At 32.0% G+C, this 18,825-nt stretch overlaps 2 protein-coding genes across 9 annotated transcripts in view; one reads left to right on the forward strand and one right to left on the reverse strand.

Moving 5' to 3' along the window:
• Positions 1–18,825, forward strand: part of LOC132727355 (spermatogenesis-associated protein 1-like) — a 65,456-nt gene that overhangs the window by 39,651 nt on the left and 6,980 nt on the right. For 3 of the 8 annotated variants that reach the window (XM_060712794.1, XM_060712803.1, XM_060712819.1), the window contains 3 exons: positions 2,292–2,904; positions 8,675–8,921; positions 11,530–11,655. In XM_060712794.1, coding sequence (XP_060568777.1) covers positions 2,292–2,904; positions 8,675–8,921; positions 11,530–11,655 — 986 coding nt within the window. The remainder of the gene's footprint in view (positions 1–2,291; positions 2,905–8,674; positions 8,922–11,529; positions 11,656–18,825) is intronic. The other 5 variants (XM_060712844.1, XM_060712852.1, XM_060712827.1 and 2 more) reach the window with 3 other exon arrangements.
• LOC132727344 (uncharacterized) lies at positions 13,518–18,507 on the reverse strand. The gene is made up of 2 exons (XM_060712783.1): positions 17,366–18,507; positions 13,518–14,828 (listed from the first exon to the last, which is right to left on the reverse strand). The coding sequence occupies exon 1, from the start codon at positions 18,398–18,400 to the stop codon at positions 17,564–17,566; it is 837 nt and encodes a 278-aa protein (XP_060568766.1). The 5' UTR covers positions 18,401–18,507; the 3' UTR covers positions 13,518–14,828; positions 17,366–17,563.

Here is an 18,825-nt window from a genome sequence, read left to right on the forward strand (position 1 = left end):
TGGCATGTATACATTACAAAACACAGACTTTGATTTCCTGAATGTTAAAATTCAAATCAATGCATATTGATTTGATATTTGTCTAGAGAAGAATTGTTAAAAGCTTAGCAATCTGCATATCGAGGGTTGACCACAAAACTGTTGTAAATCCTTCTTTATTTCTTATAAATTACTGCAGTTTTGTGGTCAACCCTTGATATGTTTTTAAACCTTACCCCTGAAATTGATTCACATTTGTCACCAGTATAGAACCAGGCCGGCCTGTATATTGTTGCAGTCTGACCAGGCTCTGCTCAATTTTTGTATTTTGCTATTGAAATCCCTGTATCTTGAAATGGACTGTTCCAAATGCAAAGGAGGGTGAATCTTTTATACATATTCAGCAGGATCAGGGTTAAAAGATGTGCACTTTAGACATGCCATCCTTACAATGGACTTGCTGAATGAAAGATAAGCAATTTTTCTTTTAAAGATGACTATAGAATAGCTTCAGGCTTGTTGCATTTAGTTTTCATGGGCTGTAAAATCATATACAAGAACAAGTGCTTCTTATGATGGAATAAAATTTCCAGGAAACTCATAAAATATAATTTATACAATGTCATGTACATTTTTGATGTACCTAATTTCGCTGAGAAGCATTAAATTAAATTGTTAATGTAAAATATCTTTTACTGTTTAATAGTAAATAAATTTTATAATATTATTTGGAAATGGTTTAATGGATGATAAAATGCATAAGAAACTTGTGATTAAACTGTTATGACTAGTACAATTTGACATGTATGTTGCAAGGCAGTCGAGTCGGCACTGTGTAAATTATAGGTATACTGTTTGTTGAAAATAAATGAAAAAAAAAATAGAGACTACATTGAAAAAAAACAAAACTGACTAACTAAAATTTGTGTAAAATTAATTGATTTCATAAATATTTCATATACTGCTATGCATCGTTTAAAAGACTAATGTAGAAATCTGTTTAAAACTAGTACATTTTTTTTTAAAAACTAAAACTTAAAGAATTATGAAATCATGCTTGTTTTTTTTCCCCTCCTTTAAACTTGAAACATATCGGTTTCATATAAAAATGAACTTTTAAAATATATACTATAAGTGTACTGTAAGTTATCGTTGTGTTTTACCTGAATTACTCTATGTAAATATGTCCAGAGTTATCCCCCTTTTAACTAATTTGTAAATTATAATAATATTAAAATAAATATAAAATCTAGCTGATGACACATTTAAATTAACTTCAATCATATGCTTATTTTGTTGAGAATCATCATATGGACTTTTTGAATTAATACTTTTCTAGGCTAATTGTTGATTTATTAAAAATTATTGGATAAACATGGACTGTAAAAATGGTTTCTAGAAATTGAAATGTTATTGAACCAGTTTTATTTAAACTGTACACACTTAAGTATTTATATTGACTGATCGACCTACCAGTTGTAAAAATTAATTAAACCAAACTTAAAAACTCTCTCTCAAAGTATGTTACTAGCAACAAAACTAGCTAAAAATAGAATTTAAATTGGACGAATGGTACTGAAGAAAAAAAAACAAGCACAAAAGAAACATATCAGATATTTAGCACCGAACATCAATTATTCAGAAGGAAATAAGTTTGTTTAAGCAATTTAATTGGGACTGAATAAATATCTTTTATTGGAAGCATGACAGGTATATTTGTTGATTGGTTTAGAGGTGTTAGACATGGAAAGGTTTAGAAAATTCAGGGCAGAAATAGTCACCACTTTGAACATAGAATTTTTTAATTTTTTTTATATGCAGTGCTAAGACAGATTAATATAAAGACAGAGTTTAAAAGAGCTTTCACAATTTTCCCTGCATGCCATGCTTTAACCAGTTTTTATTCACAGCAATTCTGATTCTTCACTGTTTGATTATTACATAGTAATGTATTTCAGAAGATTTATATTTAGCAAATTTTAACCCTATCATTATGTATAGAATAATACACCTTAGATTAAATAATTCTAACATGTATGTTATTGTTAGCTAAATATTCACGTCACCTAGTTTATTTGACCTCACAATCTCAGAGAAAAAAGTCACATAATTTGCAAACAGATACATGTATATTTAATAATGAAATATGCAAAGTAACAAAAATCACAAATTTTAGCCTTCACAATTTAATCAACACAGGAAATCACCAAAATACTATTCTAACCACCTGATTGGCTTATTAAAAAATTGTACTTAATTCTGATTGGTTGAACCAAATTTATCAGCAATTGGTATCCTCATTCTTTACACAGGTGACGATCGCCTTCCGAATGCCAAACATAGCAACTTGTCAAATGGTACTGACCTGAATTCTCATTACACAACATTACCAAATATCACTCCGCGCAATATTACGTCCCCTGAAAAACAATCAGCACCTTTAGTGTACAAGACTTCCGCCACACCTCGTGAATCTTCTACTCGAGAACCGACTGGTCAAACTGTGCATCAAAACAATCAATACCTCTCTGTGGACTGGGACTCTAGTGACAAACACAACAGTTCCTTTCCTGACGACCAGTCTAACAGTCAAAATAGTGAACATTTAGTTAATCAGTCTAACACAAATGTAGGTCAGTCACGGAACAATTTCAGAAATAGTCACCCTCATTCTGATTCTGACCCCTATTTAGATCCCCCTCAGCACCGTCTGGCTAGCTCACCTCGGCGGCAACAGCAGCCTGGTTCCCAGGAGGCTTACCTCCAGCCACTTAGTGCCACACCCCCTCACACTGATTCTGAGAATGATAAGAACAGTAAAAATCGTCATGGTAACCTTGGTAGTAACCAGAATAAACATGATGAAGACTCCGGTATTGCAGGGTTTACACCAGATACATACAGGGAAAATGAACCGCTAGATCGGTGAGTAGAATTTTTTATTACCTATCTTGATCGTGCTCACCTGAGCCAAGCTCGGGCTGGGTTAAAAATGAGGGTCAAGAAAAGATCTTATTTCGGAATTACGAAAGAATAACAAGAATATAGTACAGGGTTGGTTTCGAACTGAACTATATTGATTTTTAACTAGGTCACAATACATGGAAGAGCAAAGTCATGTTGTTTTATCCAAGCTTTCTTTTTTCTAAAGTGAACATTAGCAGGCAATAATATTCGACCACTTTTATTTAACAAGCATGTATTGGTATGAAAATATTGTGATATTTTTCAATCAAAAGTGATATGATGCCTGAAATGGTAGGAAGAAAAATCATGACCGAATAATTCTTCAATTTTAAAACTTTTAAAAAAATTCTGAAAAGTGTTGTTAAGTCATAAATGAAATAGCTACTCAGGTGAGCAATTTAAAACTTTTTGCTACTCTTGTTTGAATCCATTATAATACTTTCAATAGATAAAGAGCATTTGAAATAAATGTTTTTTTTTCCAGCTGTCAACAATACCTGGTAGTTATCTTCATTTTAAATAGTTAGGTTGGGAATATGTCTTGAAAATTGTTGTTATCAGAATCATGTAAAGTTGAAGCTATTGACTGCTCTAAGGATCAAGCGAGACCAGTGCAAAAAAAAATCAGCTGGCACATTTGAACCATCTCATCATGGTCTGCATTGTCTGTTATTCAATCAGTATACATTTTGAAAATTTCCCTACAAACCATGAATGGTTTTATCAAGGTTGAATAACAGAAAATTCCATTTATACAATTTAACAGAGTAATGCTTAATAAGGACTGTTTGAAAAAGTTACCGGTACAGCTTCGGAACTCTATTTTTTTGTATTGTTTGGATTTTTTCTTCATCAGTATAAGACAACTTTTCAAATGCTCTTTTATAAAAAAATCTTCTATCTCTTGCATGGGATGCACATGTTTTTGTTGAGAAATTTTTTTGTTGTGACCAACATGTTTTGAATGTGACAAAAATCTTGAATGCTTTTGAACGTTTGCATGTGGGGGGTTGCATGGCTGCATGTTTTTACACGATATATATTCCTGGTTATCACATAAATGGGCAGGAGTGTAATAAAGCTATAAAATAAAAAACAATGATATACTAGTGTAATAACTTTGCAATGTGATGTCATTGCGATAATACTAACAAAGTGTAACAAAAGTGTAACAGCGCCCTAATGTTAGCATTACTCTTTAGGCACGTCAACGTAAAAAAATGTTTCTTCATTAATGTAAAAGTTCTTATTTTGTGTACTTGTATGTGATAAAAAGAATATTATTTATGTGAAGGTTCATTACTATATTTATTGAACTTGTTAAAATATGTAATATTCTGCTAATGCCAGAGGCTTGCATAATATAATTTTATTTTACTTGTTCAATAAATTCAGTATTGAACTTCGTAACTCTCGTTCAAAATATTCTATTTCTTTTGTGGCTGTACAATTTATTCACATGCATGCGCTGTAAATTTATTAATGATTAACACATAAAAACAAAGTTTTTTTTATTGTTAAAAATACTTTAGATATTTATAAAGATCAATTCCAAAGTGCCAAACAGCCATCCATGGTAACTTATTACTTATTCATTTACAATTTAGTATTGTTCTTTCAATTTGAATATATATGTAATGTGATTTTAAAAGATAAATGTTAGAAAACATGTGCATTCCATGAAAAGAAATATTTTTATTTTGCTCATGTGTAACTGCAGATTTTCCTTTCCAGGAATTTTATGTTTTAGAAATATAATTATTATTCTATGATAGTAATTTTTAAGTTTTTATCTAAACTTTTTATAATCCTGAAATTTAACAACTTTTTATTCTATAATACACATTTCATAGAATTAGAATGCACATAAATATCTGTATCATATATTAGTTAAACCTGTGTTTCCTTTTTCTGGGGTTAGGATTGGGGTGAGTTGGGGGGGGATTATTGACATTGAATCATAATGTGCAGTAGGTTCTGGAGCTCTTGTCTTTATAAATTCAGTTTTAAAAAAATACAAGGAGAACCCAATTGCTGATTATGAGAGAAAAATTTAAACCAACTTGCTGTCTTACTGAGTTGGTGCAAGGTACAGAAAGTGGTCTAGTTGTTCAAAGGCTTACATAAACTCTAGTAGTGTTCAGGGACTTGTTTTAAGTATATTACCTAAACTCTAAGTAAATTCAGGGACTTGAATATGTAAGTATATTACATAAACTATGTTGAGTTCAGGGACTTGTTAGTATATTACATAAACTCTAAATCAGTTCAGGGACAAATAAGTATATGTGTCTATCATAAGTCTGAGTGAGTTCAGGGACTTGTTAGTAATTATTACATAAACACTAAGTAAGTTCAGGGACAAATAAGTGTATATCATAAACTCTGAGTGAGTTAAGAGACTTGTTAGTATATTACATGAACTCTAAGTAATAAATTTCAGGGACTTGAATGTGTTAGTATAATTACATTAACTCTAGCTGAGTTCAGGGACTGTGTATTGCATAAACTTTAGTTGAGTTCAGGGACTCGTTAATGTATTACATAAACTCTAAGTAAGTACAGGGACTAACAAGTATAAATCATAAGCACTGAGTGAGTTCAGGGACTTGTTAGTTTTAATTACCTATACTCTGGCTAAGTTCAAGATTTTATTAGTATGTTATTTTAACTCAGGCTTAGTTCAAGGACTTATTAGTATATTACACAAACTATGGTTGAGATAAGAGACTTTTTAAGTGTATTTCTCAATTTAAATTATCAAAACTTTCAAAAAACAACATGATAAATCCTCTATGTTAAAAAATGTAACTTTTTACCTTCTTAAAGTAAAATCGTCATTCTATTTTCTCATCCATCTGTTCTTTACTTTCAATAGCAAATACTTACGAAAACTTTTCAATTACCTTTTCCTTATCCCTAAGCCTTCATTTTCTTTAAAACTTTTATTACACGCCATCTCAATAGCAAATTGCAAATTGGTGAGATTTTAAAAATCCATCAAAAAGCAATTTAACTTTGCTGATTTCTTTTATTGTCTGTGCTATTTATAGATGTGAGAATTTGATTTCCTTGATTGAAATTTTATAACTTAAAAGTCTGATCCTAAATAATTAAGTTGCAATTTGTCTGTGCAATTTGATACATACAAAATAAAAAATAATCCAGTTTTACGTTCGTATTTTGGTCCACAAACTGAGCGATTTTCATTCTTTTATAAAAAAAAGTTTTGTTTTTTTTTCATTCTGAAGGGAAGTATTAGCGTTACCAAAGTGATTTTTATCAAGTATAAAATATCTGTATTTATTTTCATACAATGTTTAATTTCACACTTATCATTTTAATAATTATGTAAAGTTTGACAATTATGCAAATTTTCTGTCTGGATTGATAATTTTTTTTAAACATTTCATTGTATTTTTGTTTTCTCCTTCTGAATTTGAATTATGTGCCTGTCTTCAAATACAGTGAAACCTTTAACAAAAGTATACTTTGTTTGACTGTGCAAATATTTTTATGCACACCTCAATTTATCATCGGAGTATATTAGCCGTGTCATGACAAAACCAACATAATGGGTTTGCGACCAGCATGGATCCAGATCAGCCTGCGCATCCGCGCAGTCTGATCAGGATCCATGCTGTTCGCTATCGATTTCTCTACTTGTTATAGAGTTTGTAAGCGAACAGCATGGATCCTGATCAGACTGTGCGGATGCACAGGCTGGTCTGGATCCATGCTGGTCGCAAACGCATTATGTTGGTTTTGTCATGACACGGCTCATATATATTTCTAGGTTTGTTCGTTTGTGCTAACTAATGGATACTTTTATGGTTTGAACCAGACGAAAAAGTAAATCCTCTTTGATGCTATTAAGGTATTAGCTCCCTAATGCATTACCTCCGCATTGAAGAGTATTCAAATAGGCTAGAACTACTGTTTACTACATTGAAAATGAGGGCCATGGGTTCAATCCCCAGAAGGGTCAACTTTTTTTTCTTTCTTTTTTTTCTTTTAACATTATTTATGTATCTTACTCATGTCCCATTTGGAAAGAAAAAAGTGTTTAATTTTGATTTTTTAATCTATATAGGTATTTATTGGCTAAATTATATTAAATCTAGTAATAAATATGGTACCTGATATTTTCAAAGTGTAATATACATGTAATCAAAACCAGACGGTAAAAGTATTTCATATTTCACAAGATCAACCAATATACTTTTTTTAAAAATTTAGGGAAACTTTAGAAATAGGCACTCATTTGGGTAAATTTTAAGAATTTTTTAAATGAGGCTTCCTAAGTAGAAAAATGGTCAGACACGTGGTAAAAATGGGTGGGGTAGGTAACATATTTATACAGATTTCATAAATTTTAAGTAGAAACCATAATTTTGCTTATGTGGATTGTTAGCTGAATGGTACTATTTGTTTCTTAACAAAAATAAATGGGAAAACATTTTTCATAAGAAAGTTATTGCAGATTATTTAAAGGGTCCTCATTTCTAAAAAAGGGCCCTCATAACATCCTAGCTTGAGTTCAGAAAAGTGGCCATAACTTGATTTCCGTACGGTAAACTTTGTTTAAATTTTGCATACAGGTGTACTTTAAGGTATACATCTGACCTATGATGTCAATTTTTTAGTTCCTTATAGTGCCCATTAGGGTCCTAATACCTTAATTGATTTCTTGTTGTTTTTTTATGTGGCAAAAAAAATCTTTGACATGGCTAAAAGAAGAACAGGTAGAAGGATAGGGTAGCCATTGCAGTATCTTATTTGCTTCTGTCCTTAAATCACTGACTTACCTGTCTTTTCTCATTCCATTTATTGACTGATACTTTAAGATATAATTTTGTGTCCATGCCTTGCACCGCACTCTTCCAATGGAGTTTTAGATTTATTGGGTCAAGGCCACTGAAACTAAAAATAGATGTTCATAGTAACTAAGTCTTATCCTTCATCATAGTAAGGCCTTGATTTTGTTTTTTAAAGCATCAGTTTGGAATACATGTATTTATAGGTATGAAAAGTGTTTTGTTTGTTTTAAATGGCATTGCTTTTATGGTAAATCATAAACATTATTTATGAGAAATTCTGAATGTCTTTTAGTTTAGATAAATGAAGAAGCATAATAGTATAATGTTGATGAAGTGATGTTGTTTTACAATCCATGACATAATTAAAATAGAAATTTAAGTTTTTAATTTTGTTTTAATTATTATTTTATTTTGAGCTGGTAAGTTTATCCCTACAAATAAAAAATAATGTATAATTTTATACATGTATAGTTTCTGACTAAATATCAGTAATATAATTTAATACACGTTTCGAAACTTCAAGTAACTTAACTTCCCAATTTTAATGAGAAGTGGTGCATATTGACACCTTTGTAAATGAATAATATTATATATAGCAAGATGGGGGCAGTGATGTTTGGGTGATGTTAATATGTGTAAAAGAAAGATTTTAATATAAGGAAAAATACTGGGATCTATCAGTTTTGTTCTTGTTAACCAACAGTGACAGTACTCTTTGAGGTGTAAGTGATGGTCAACGTTGATCAGTCCTTCAAATAAAATTACATGTATACCATAAGGAGTGGAATGAAGGCTAGCTAGAAGGTTGGTGAAATAGCACTGAAAAAAAAGAGACTTAAGTGACGATTTAAATGTGAGGGAATAATATTTATATTTAAATTTGAAAATGTTTTTGTTTCTTGCGTTAGGCGGAAAAATGCCGGAGACGAGAGTGACAGATTGAAAGCTCCGTCACCAGATGCGTACGAGTCAGATAGACTTGGTCAGTCTCGCAATGACAATGATAATTCAGACTGGGAGCGACAGAGGAAGGAGGAACAAGATAGACTGAAGAGGGAGGAAGAAGAAAGGAGGCGGAGAGAGGAGGAGGAGAATAGACGGAACGAACAGGACAGAGAAGAACAAAACCGACTTATGAAATCGGACTCTGACCAGGTAAGCAAAACTGCACAATTTAAAGAACATTATAGAATTGAGATAGAGTATTGATAATAATAATCCTTATGATATTCTGTAATGTCATCCTAGTCTGCTCTCTCAGCTTAATAGGAAGAGCATAGTATAGGTAATAAATCCAGGGGTCACTGGTTTGATCCTTGGGCGAGTATAGGCATTTGAGCCGCGACACGACAAAACCAACATAATGGGTTTGCGACCAGCATGGATTCAGACCAGCCTGCACATCCGCGCAGTCTGATCAGGATCCATGCTGTTCGCTATCTGTTTCTCTACTTGTTATAGGGTTTGTAAGCGAACAGCATGGATCCTGATCAGACTGGCTGGTCTGGATCCATGCTGGTCACAAACCAATTATGTTGGTTTTGTCGTGACGTGGCTCATTTGTCTCTAACTTTTATTTAGAAATCATATTGGGGTTAGTAAATCAAACTTACCTTGTGCAAACTATTGTTATATAGTGTGGTCACATTTAATATTTCACAACAGTTAAATCTTACTCTTTACTGTCTTAATATAAATAAGGGTCGTAAATTCTCTTGTATCCATAAAATTCAAAACGGTAGTTTTTCTTTTTAGATATTTTGAGGTAGTTTGTTGTTCATGAATAACCGGTAGTCATTTGAAAGCACTAAACTCAGGCAATAAACTTGAAGACCATTAATTTTGAAAGACAGACAAACGGATCTTTTGAAAGATTTTTGAAAAAAAAAAGAAGATAAATAAACAAGTGAAATGTGTATTAAAGATTAAATATTTAACTTTACTTTAATCAGACAGACATTACTTTGATGAGCATTACTGAGTGGTTGAAAACTTGACTGTTGTTTTAAATAGAAAGGAAAGAGGGTATTTGTTGACTTTTATATAGGAGTAATGACTTGCTGACGAAGAACGTATTTGAATTTTAAATAATATATGACACCCATTAGGCAGACCTGTATAAAACAAACAAGACCAAAAGACTTTTTGACTGCATGTTTGTTTTATTTCAGTCTGGGAATTATACAATGCTGTATTGAGTTCTTTAATGGTGCAAAAAAAAAATCTTTAAGTTCAGTATTTACTTTGTTTAAAATTAGAAGTAGTAAATTAAGGTATTTTTTATAATAGTGAATATAAGTTGTATGCGATATACTACTGTCAGTTATTTTACATTTTTATTACGAGCTTATTTTAAAGAATATGAAGAACAAATACATGTATATATGTAAAACAACTTGAAAAAATTTCATTTATAACTAAGCTGACATCAAAGTTTTTAATACTGTAAACTATATCTTTTTTGTGTTATCTTTAATTTTGTGATCGTAAGTGTTCATAAAAATAGTAAATTTAATAAAACCTTTATGTTACTTCAGTGTTAAAAATTGGTTTACACTCAGTTTGGTGAAAATGATAACAAATGATCACAGATAACATGTATTTTTGTTAAATTGATATGATAAAAAAAGGTTATTTAGATATATAGAGACAGTGCTTTTAATATTTTTTACCTAAAGCAAATGTTGAGAACACTTAAAAATACATTTTGACATGGCGGCATGGCAGAGTGGTTAACACGTCAGACTAGTAATCTAAGGATTGCTGACCGCGTGGGTTCAAACCTTGTCAAGGGGCAAGAAACTTTACATTCATTGCTTAGTACTGGTTGGTTCTAGGAACAGATTCGAGTGTGTTTCAATAAGCTTATAGCTTCAAACACAATCAAACTAAAATAAATTTGTATAAACTAAACTAAATGTATTTCTCTCTCAATATTTAATCTATTTGAACATAAAGTATTTTGAAGAAAAAAAAAATTGAAAGATAAATAATTTTTTAAAATACATGCTTCATTACAAACATGTTATAATCTACAGTAAATATTAAAACAGAAGTTTGTTTACATACACTAGGTAATGATAGCAAAGGGCAATCAATTATAGATCTTTTGAGTGTTTAAAACACTTTAAAACTTTCCTCAAATATTGGTGACAGAAAATCATATATACATATATAAGTATATGGAACGCTTGAAGATCAATGTTGCCAAAGATACTTTCAATACTTCCAGTTTTCCAATTTTTTAGCTTACCCGAGCAAGATGAGCACATTGTGCTTATAGCCTTAGGTAATTTTAAGCTTTCATAAATGACCTGATATCCTTTATCTGTCAAAAAAAAATTTCTTGCCTACAAATTTTTTTACCGGTTCATACTAAAGGTTTTTTAATTTCACCTTTTAATAAACTGTGTCATGATATGAAATATTTCTACAATTCAAAAAAGGGTCCATTTATTTCTCAATACTTAGAAACTCTCAGTTAAGCATGTCATTTCTTACACTTTTTAGTATTTTTGTCTGACTTTTACATATCTCCTTTAGAACCCACACAAATAATAAAACATGGACTGTGTGACTTATAAAGACCTAAAGCTAATTCAATTGTAGACTTTGTCACTCATAAAGAACTAAGGACAGTGTCACTCGTTAAGAACTACACATAAAGAAGTTAAGCTAATTAAAATATAAATTGTGTTGCTGGTAAATAGCATAAAATGATAGAAATGATGTCGCTTTTAATTTGTTATATTTGTATGAACAGTTTTTGACAAAGGGAGATAATGAACCAGTTAGAGAAATGACTCTGCCTATAATTCCAAAGGAAACCAGCAATGTTGTGAACAATGTATCCGTCACATCAAAGGAAAATAGCAACATTTCAAAAAATGTAAAAAAAAAACTTCACAGGAGTTTTTGTGAAAATCATGAAAATCAGACAATTTTTGTACACTGTGAAAAATTTTAATTTTATAACAATTGTTAAATTGAATCTGACATGCTTTTATGAAATTCTTTTTTCGAGAAAATAAGTTTTTATTTTTTATTTTTTGATATGATATTGTTTAAACCCAAAACTGCGGATCACTCTACTTGAATATTGATCTTGATGTCTGGTATCAATAAATAGATTGTGGAAATGTTACTGACTGTATGTGATTTATATACATCTTTATATCTATATTAATTTATTAAAAACATTTATAATATTATCTACAAAATAGTTAATGTAAAAAAAAAGAAAGAAAAAAAGAAAAAAAAATAAAGAAAAAAAGAGAAAAAATAGTTTTTTTTGAAAGTGAACATTTTTTTTTTTGCAATACTGAAGACAACATGATATTGTCTGATTTTCATTCTGTTTCCACTTGTCTTGGAATTGCTTGATTGGTTTACTGTTGCTTTTTTCATTCACAGTTTTAAGCTCATCTGGCACAAAGTTCTAGAATGAGCTATTAGGATTGCGACTGTTCGTTCAATGTTGCCCTTTTATCAAATGACATCTTTCTGACTGGTCCACTGATGGAAAAGAGTGTGTGAACCAAAGTTTTTAGCAGTGCAGTCTGACCAGGCTCTATACTGTTGGGAGCTCAATTTTTGTATTTTGATATTGAAATCCCGTAAATTTTATATGGACGTGAGTGTTCCAAATTCAAAACAGGTCAAATCCATTTCAAAATGAGCAGGTTAAAGGATTTACCTAAACTTTACCTTTTCTTGTTGTCTATGATGGTTGAAAAGGCAAAACATGAATTCTTTCCCTATGTAACAGAGTCTTCATTAAATATTCACATAAATATAGCTTATTTCTTTGTCAATGTAAAGTCCCTAAAATCAAAAATGAATGGTTTTTACTTTAACTTATATTAGTACATGTAGTTAGTCCAACTTGCAGAGAAAGTGGTAATTATTGGGTTAGTTAACCAGGGAAAAAGTAAGGTTAATCAACCACTGATAATTATATGCCCAGAAATATTTTGAAATAAGCTTATAAACAAAGCAATCAACCATCTAGGTGAGCGATAAAAGGGTCACCATTGCCCTTCATGATTTTCAGACATTTTCTTGTTTGCAAAGAGGCTTTTGCAGAATTTGTTCTGTTCTGTATTATTCTAATCAGACTACATTTTGTCTAAGAAAAACTGATTGCACATTTATACTGATGTTGATCAAAGATTGATGTGCTGCAATATTTTTTCCTTTTGTACATGATCTAGTATGGAGACGAGTGGTTATAGTTGCTTATATTGAACCACATGCCCCTGACAACAGTTTACTGTGGATTGAATATGTCAAGGACTTTTATTCTTTCATGTGTGGAAGCTATCCAGGTCTGTGGTTTTACTCATGTGCCAGGTATTCATGCATAGAAGGGCACCTGAAGTCTATCATTCCTTTGACCTTTACTAATCTATTTGTATCAACTAAATAGAACAACAACAAAACCAAAATTCTGAATATATAGTATATATTGTATAGAGCACTTGGGTAAAGATGATACAATCCATTACAATTCAACAAACATATATATAAACATATACCAGTATACTAGTAAATCTATTAATAAATGCATCCATCACTTTCATAAATGATACAGTATCAATTCAAACAACTAATATCAATATATATAAAACCGTAAACATGTAAGCATTCGTATTGTTACTAGTAAACATATTTTCCCCGAACTTTTGTTAATCAACAAGTTAAATCCATGTTAAAAATTACTGCGACTGTAAAGTATCGATACCCAAAGCTGAATGACTTTCAATTACAATTCATAATGCACAGTAACTCGTGCATACGTAATTAAACAAAACAACTTCTGATTGGTACATTCAAAAGATCTATCCAATGCAAAGGAAATTATTTACCGCCTAATTCGCTTCACTTAACCGGCGGAAAATATATTTCCTTTGACCTTTACTGATCTATTTGTATCAACTAAATAGAACAACAACAAAACCAAAATTCTGAATATATAGTATATATTGTATAGAGCACTTGGGTAAAGATGAACTAAAAGAACGGGGAACTTATGCTTTTATAATTTTCATGAAAACAGTTTCTAATTATAAACCTAAATTCTGTGATACACTTAATCTTTCAGCCAAACAGTCTTTAATATATCCATCTTTGGCGTTCTCGCTACGCCATCTACCGTGTCTCTTAAAAAGTCTATCTCTTATACCGTTATTGGCAGCTGCAGTAGCACCGCCTGACCTCAAAGAGTGCAAACCATATTTAGAAATGTCTGAAACATGATCTTTGAATGCTTCGATAAAAAGTTCTCTCAGGGTTGTATATGATATTGATTTATTCATGTCTCTCAATTTATAACCGTTTTTGCATTTGGAAATACCACAAAATATGTAGCCCTCAGATTCAGAATCAATTTGTGCCCATGTCAGATAACGTTCTAAATTAACCACTGGACATAATGTTGTACCAGTACGTGAAACAGTTACCCACGCTCCATCTCTATATACATCAGTCTTGCTTGTTTCAATGAAAATATTAATGTATGTTGAATGAACAAACAATATGTGAACGTTTTATCTTCAATAATTCTTCACTTCTTAAAAATCCTGCATATGCTAACAAGCACGCACAAATAATCCTTTGATTTTTCACGTTATTCCCACGATATAGACTATTAAACATTTTAAGCAACAATTCAGGTGTCACAGGTTCTTTCTTAACAACACTCTTAGACAGTCTTCTCTTAGCACCTTCTAGTATATTTTTCACGAGCATAGAATCAGTGGGTGATTCCATACCTAACAAGTCATGCATCCATTTAATACTATAAAATGACTTTGATACTGAACTAAACGAATTCGTAGATTGTACAATAGAGCACAAATAAATACCAAAATGAATTGCTTTAGCCGGGAAGATGTCCTTTTCACCCAAGGAATTACTCAAGGCCCACTTTTTCCACCGAATGAAAGTTCTGTAATAAGTTTTGGTGGTGCTTTCTGCACGAGCGTCCTTCAGTAGTTCCGGGATCCAAGGCACCTTGTCGACTAACACTTCCGGTAAATCATCTATATCGTCAGAATGACACTGAAAAAACAGATTTATAGAAAAATAAATTATTAGTATCATTAATTACTAACATCAATATTCAACAATTTAATAGTGATTAAATTGATAAAATTTCCGTTGCATACAGTTATCATTAAAGCTACATTATATATATATGTATAATACTGAACACGATCATTGCACATAAACCATGAAATCTGAAATTTTTTCTCTTTCATACATATGTTATCAAAGGTTGTCACATTGTTTAACATTCTGGCAAGTATAACGGCAGCCATGCCAATTAAACAATATATATTTATGAAAAATGTCATACATATTATCAAGGCTTGTCAGCCTACATAGAATATTCTAATCTATGTAGCAATTATAATGGCAGCTGCGCCAAATAAATAATTTATACATATTATCAAAGCTTGTCAGCCTAAACAAAATATTTCAATCTATGTAGCGATTATATAGGCAGCCACGCCCACGTTATAAACTACAGATATGACTTCTATATAAACATACATGTATAAATCATTCATCAGAACAACGGTACAATCTATTTTGGGAGAAATTGAAACTAAATAAAATAAAAATGTAATAATTTACCCCAGCTAGAAACGGGTTAACCAGTATATGTACTACAAAATTTAAAAAATTATTCTCAATGCCAGCATTCTAAATTTAAGATTCTCATTTCCAAATATACCCTTTCCATTTTTACAAACTGTGTAATTTTCTTTGTTTGTTGGTAGATCAATCCAGTCAACAATATTTGAAATAAATTTGCCCTTTTGACACAATAACGGCCAAAAATTAGCCGATTCCCACAAAGGCACTATCAATACACCATTAGCTTTATCTAACTGCATCTTTTTGATAACTCTAGCTAATATAATAACTGGTGGAACAAAAAGACCCATTTTCTTGCCCCAAAATTCAGCAAATGCGTCTACGCCTGAGCACGTCTCATTCCAAAATTGAGAATATAATGTGGGTAACTTATTATTGTGACTGGATGCAAACCAATCCACTTCAAGTATGCCCCATTTATTTTCAATCATATGTAAAATATGACGGGATATTCCCCAATCATCTTTATCAATTATCTTGGACAAATAATCAGCTTTTTCATTTTTCTCTCTTGGTATCCATTCAACATCCAAAATAATGCTATTCTTCAAACAATAACTAAATATATTTAGAGCGATTTCTTGCAAATCAATTTTCATTGACCCTTTTTTAACAATGGTGCTAACGGCCTGGTTATCAGTAAACCATTTGACCTTGTGACCTATCAATATTTGTCTAAGAGATTGTATAACTCTAAATACAGCAGTTAACTCTCTCCAAGTAGAGGATCTTAACTTTTCAGTATTTGACCATAAACCATGAGCCACCCCATTTACAGTTTCCACCTCATAACCTGAAAATCCTGTGACACTAGCGTCACTATAAACACACTTAGTGAAAATATCAACAATATGTAACTTGTTAATATTCAAAATTTGTAAACTTTCTTTCCAAAAATTTAATTGAGCCATGCTTTCTACACTTAAATGAATGTAAGATACCCAAGAAAATGCGCTGGCTATATCTATGCTTAAATTTCGTGTCATTATTTGAGAAATATGACCCAACACAATGGACATAGATATAATCTGACCTACAAAACTGGCAACTTTTTTCACATGAACCCGCCTGTGTTTCTTTATGGAATTTTCAACATCCATTAAAGTATTCAAAGTCTTTTGAACCCTTCTATCAGGTATATAAACACTGTTTAGAGTAGAATCAAGAACAGTGCCCAAAAACTCAAGATTTTGCACTGGTACCCACAAAGACTTTTCTGCCTTGGGGACAAACCCAGATTCAAGAAGATCATTTTTTACTGAAAGTGCAGTATCTTGGCAACCAGGTAAATCTTTATCACATCCGAAACCATCATCTAAAAACATAATAATCATTTTCCCTTCTCCTCTCCATTTGGCAATAAGAGGCCTTGTTAATTTGGTAAAAATATACGGGGCTGTACTTATTCCAAAAGGTAATACTAAAAATTTGAAAAATGTAGTTTTGCCATTTTCATCAGTCCATGAAAAACCTAAAAAATCAGTATGAGATGGAAATATTGAAATGAAATGATAAGCAGAATGAATATCAAATTTGTACATGTAACAATCGGGTTGAAAATAATTGAGTACGATTCGGATATCCTCTAGTCCTATAACATAAGACGTTTCCGTTCATACTACGTACACTCCAGTGTACGTAGTATGAACGGAAACGTCTTATGTTATAGGACTAGGATATCCTCGTACTTTACAGACTGTTTCCACAAGTGTTTGTTTACATGCCTTAAATCAAGTATCAAACGTTTTTTCCCTGATGACTGAACTGAAACTGTCAAAGGATTAACAACAGTAGGAATTTTATCACATTTTTGAATCGACCCTCTCAATAATAAATCAGTAATTGCTTCATGTACAAAACTACTTTCATCTAAAGCAGATTTATTATTCTTTAAAATACATGCAGGTGGCAAAGAAAAGAAAGGAATTTTATACCCATTTGTGATAACATCCAAAATAAATTCATTAGTTCCAATTGTTTGCCAAAATTTCACATTTTGTTTTAACCTATCTTTTACAATAATAGATTTCTGACCCTGTTCGTACTCGAAATAATCATGGGTGAAACTTTCACCGTGAAAATCAATACAGTTACATCTATAAATAGAATACTCATCTGTCAAATCGGCGGTTTCATTTTCTGTTCTGGGCGTTGTCGGTTGGATACCTCTGCTTGGTGTAGGTGCCTGACACGTATGGACAGTCTTTTCTGTAGTGGGAGAAATCCCGGCATGCGAAGCAACTGCCATAGATCTTTCCTGAGTAGGGACGAAAATTAGAAGTACTTGCCCCTGCCGAAGCGGAATTCTGCATACCCCATGACTGAAGTGGAGGATTCCTACCATAAGAAGGAGGCCCTGGAAGTAATGCATTCTTAGGTTGCGATGTAGACGACTTCTTCTGCAGACTTCGTTTACGTTTACGTAAAGCCCTGTTTTCTGCCTTAGATATTTTGTTTTCGTCCTCGCTATCGCTGGCAACTGGATTAGCCTCGTATTGGCGCACCGTTTCCCAGCCACCCTCACTCGTGTCTGCAATTCGGATGAGTTTATTACGTTGGTGAACTTTTTCGTCAGTTTCCTTCAACAAGTCCAATGCGTAATCAAGTTTATTGTTTTGAATAGCCCAGGTGGCTTGTCCAACCAAATCAGACACTTGAGAGTTAAAAGTGTATTGAATCTTGTTACCTTCTTTCTTCCACGAAAGTTCTTTTTCTTTCAACTTTTTGACCTCCGACGTGACGGAAAAATTGTTTCCTTTAACGTCTTCTCTCAAGGAACTGATTTCTTGTCGCTGCCCTTTTAACTGATCGAGTACCAACTGCAACGTTTGGTTGATATCAGATTGTTGAACTTCATTTTGACGAGAAGGTGAAGAATCCATGTTAAAAATTACTGCGACTGTAAAGTATCGATACCCAAAGCTGAATGACTTACAATTACAATTCATAATGCACAGTAACTCGTGCATACGTAATTAAACAAAACAACTTCTGATTGGTACATTCAAAAGATCTATCCAATGCAAAGGAAATTATTTACCGCCTAATTCGCTTCACTTAACCGGCGGAAAATATATTTCTCAACCACTTAAGTTGGAAAGTCGCCATAGGACTCCAACAGTGTTGGTGTCACTTAAAATCTTGTTGACTTTGAAAAAAAAAAATTGTTGTGTTTGTGACTCTGTATGATGCAACAGCACTATAACCTTGATTTGTTTCAAAGAAGGTGCTGTTTTGGTCTTGCTTAATCATAGAAACAAGCATGTTCCAACTTGAATAATTAGGTATCTTAAAGCAATGTTGTTGTGCCCATTTTTTCACTAGACTATGCAAAGTTTGCATATATTAATATCACAGACACTTGGGGTTATGTGAGTTGCTCCTCCCCTTCTTG

This window comes from Ruditapes philippinarum, unplaced genomic scaffold (genome assembly GCF_026571515.1).
Source record: "Ruditapes philippinarum isolate M1 unplaced genomic scaffold, ASM2657151v2 ctg2729_1_1_1_1, whole genome shotgun sequence".
Classification (NCBI taxonomy): Eukaryota; Metazoa; Mollusca; class Bivalvia; order Venerida; family Veneridae; genus Ruditapes; species Ruditapes philippinarum.

What these genes read in the sequence shown, in the direction of transcription:
- LOC132727344 (XM_060712783.1), bottom strand. Translation starts at nt 18,400, where the DNA reads ATGCACGAGTTACTGTGCATTATGAATTGTAATTGTAAGTCATTCAGC.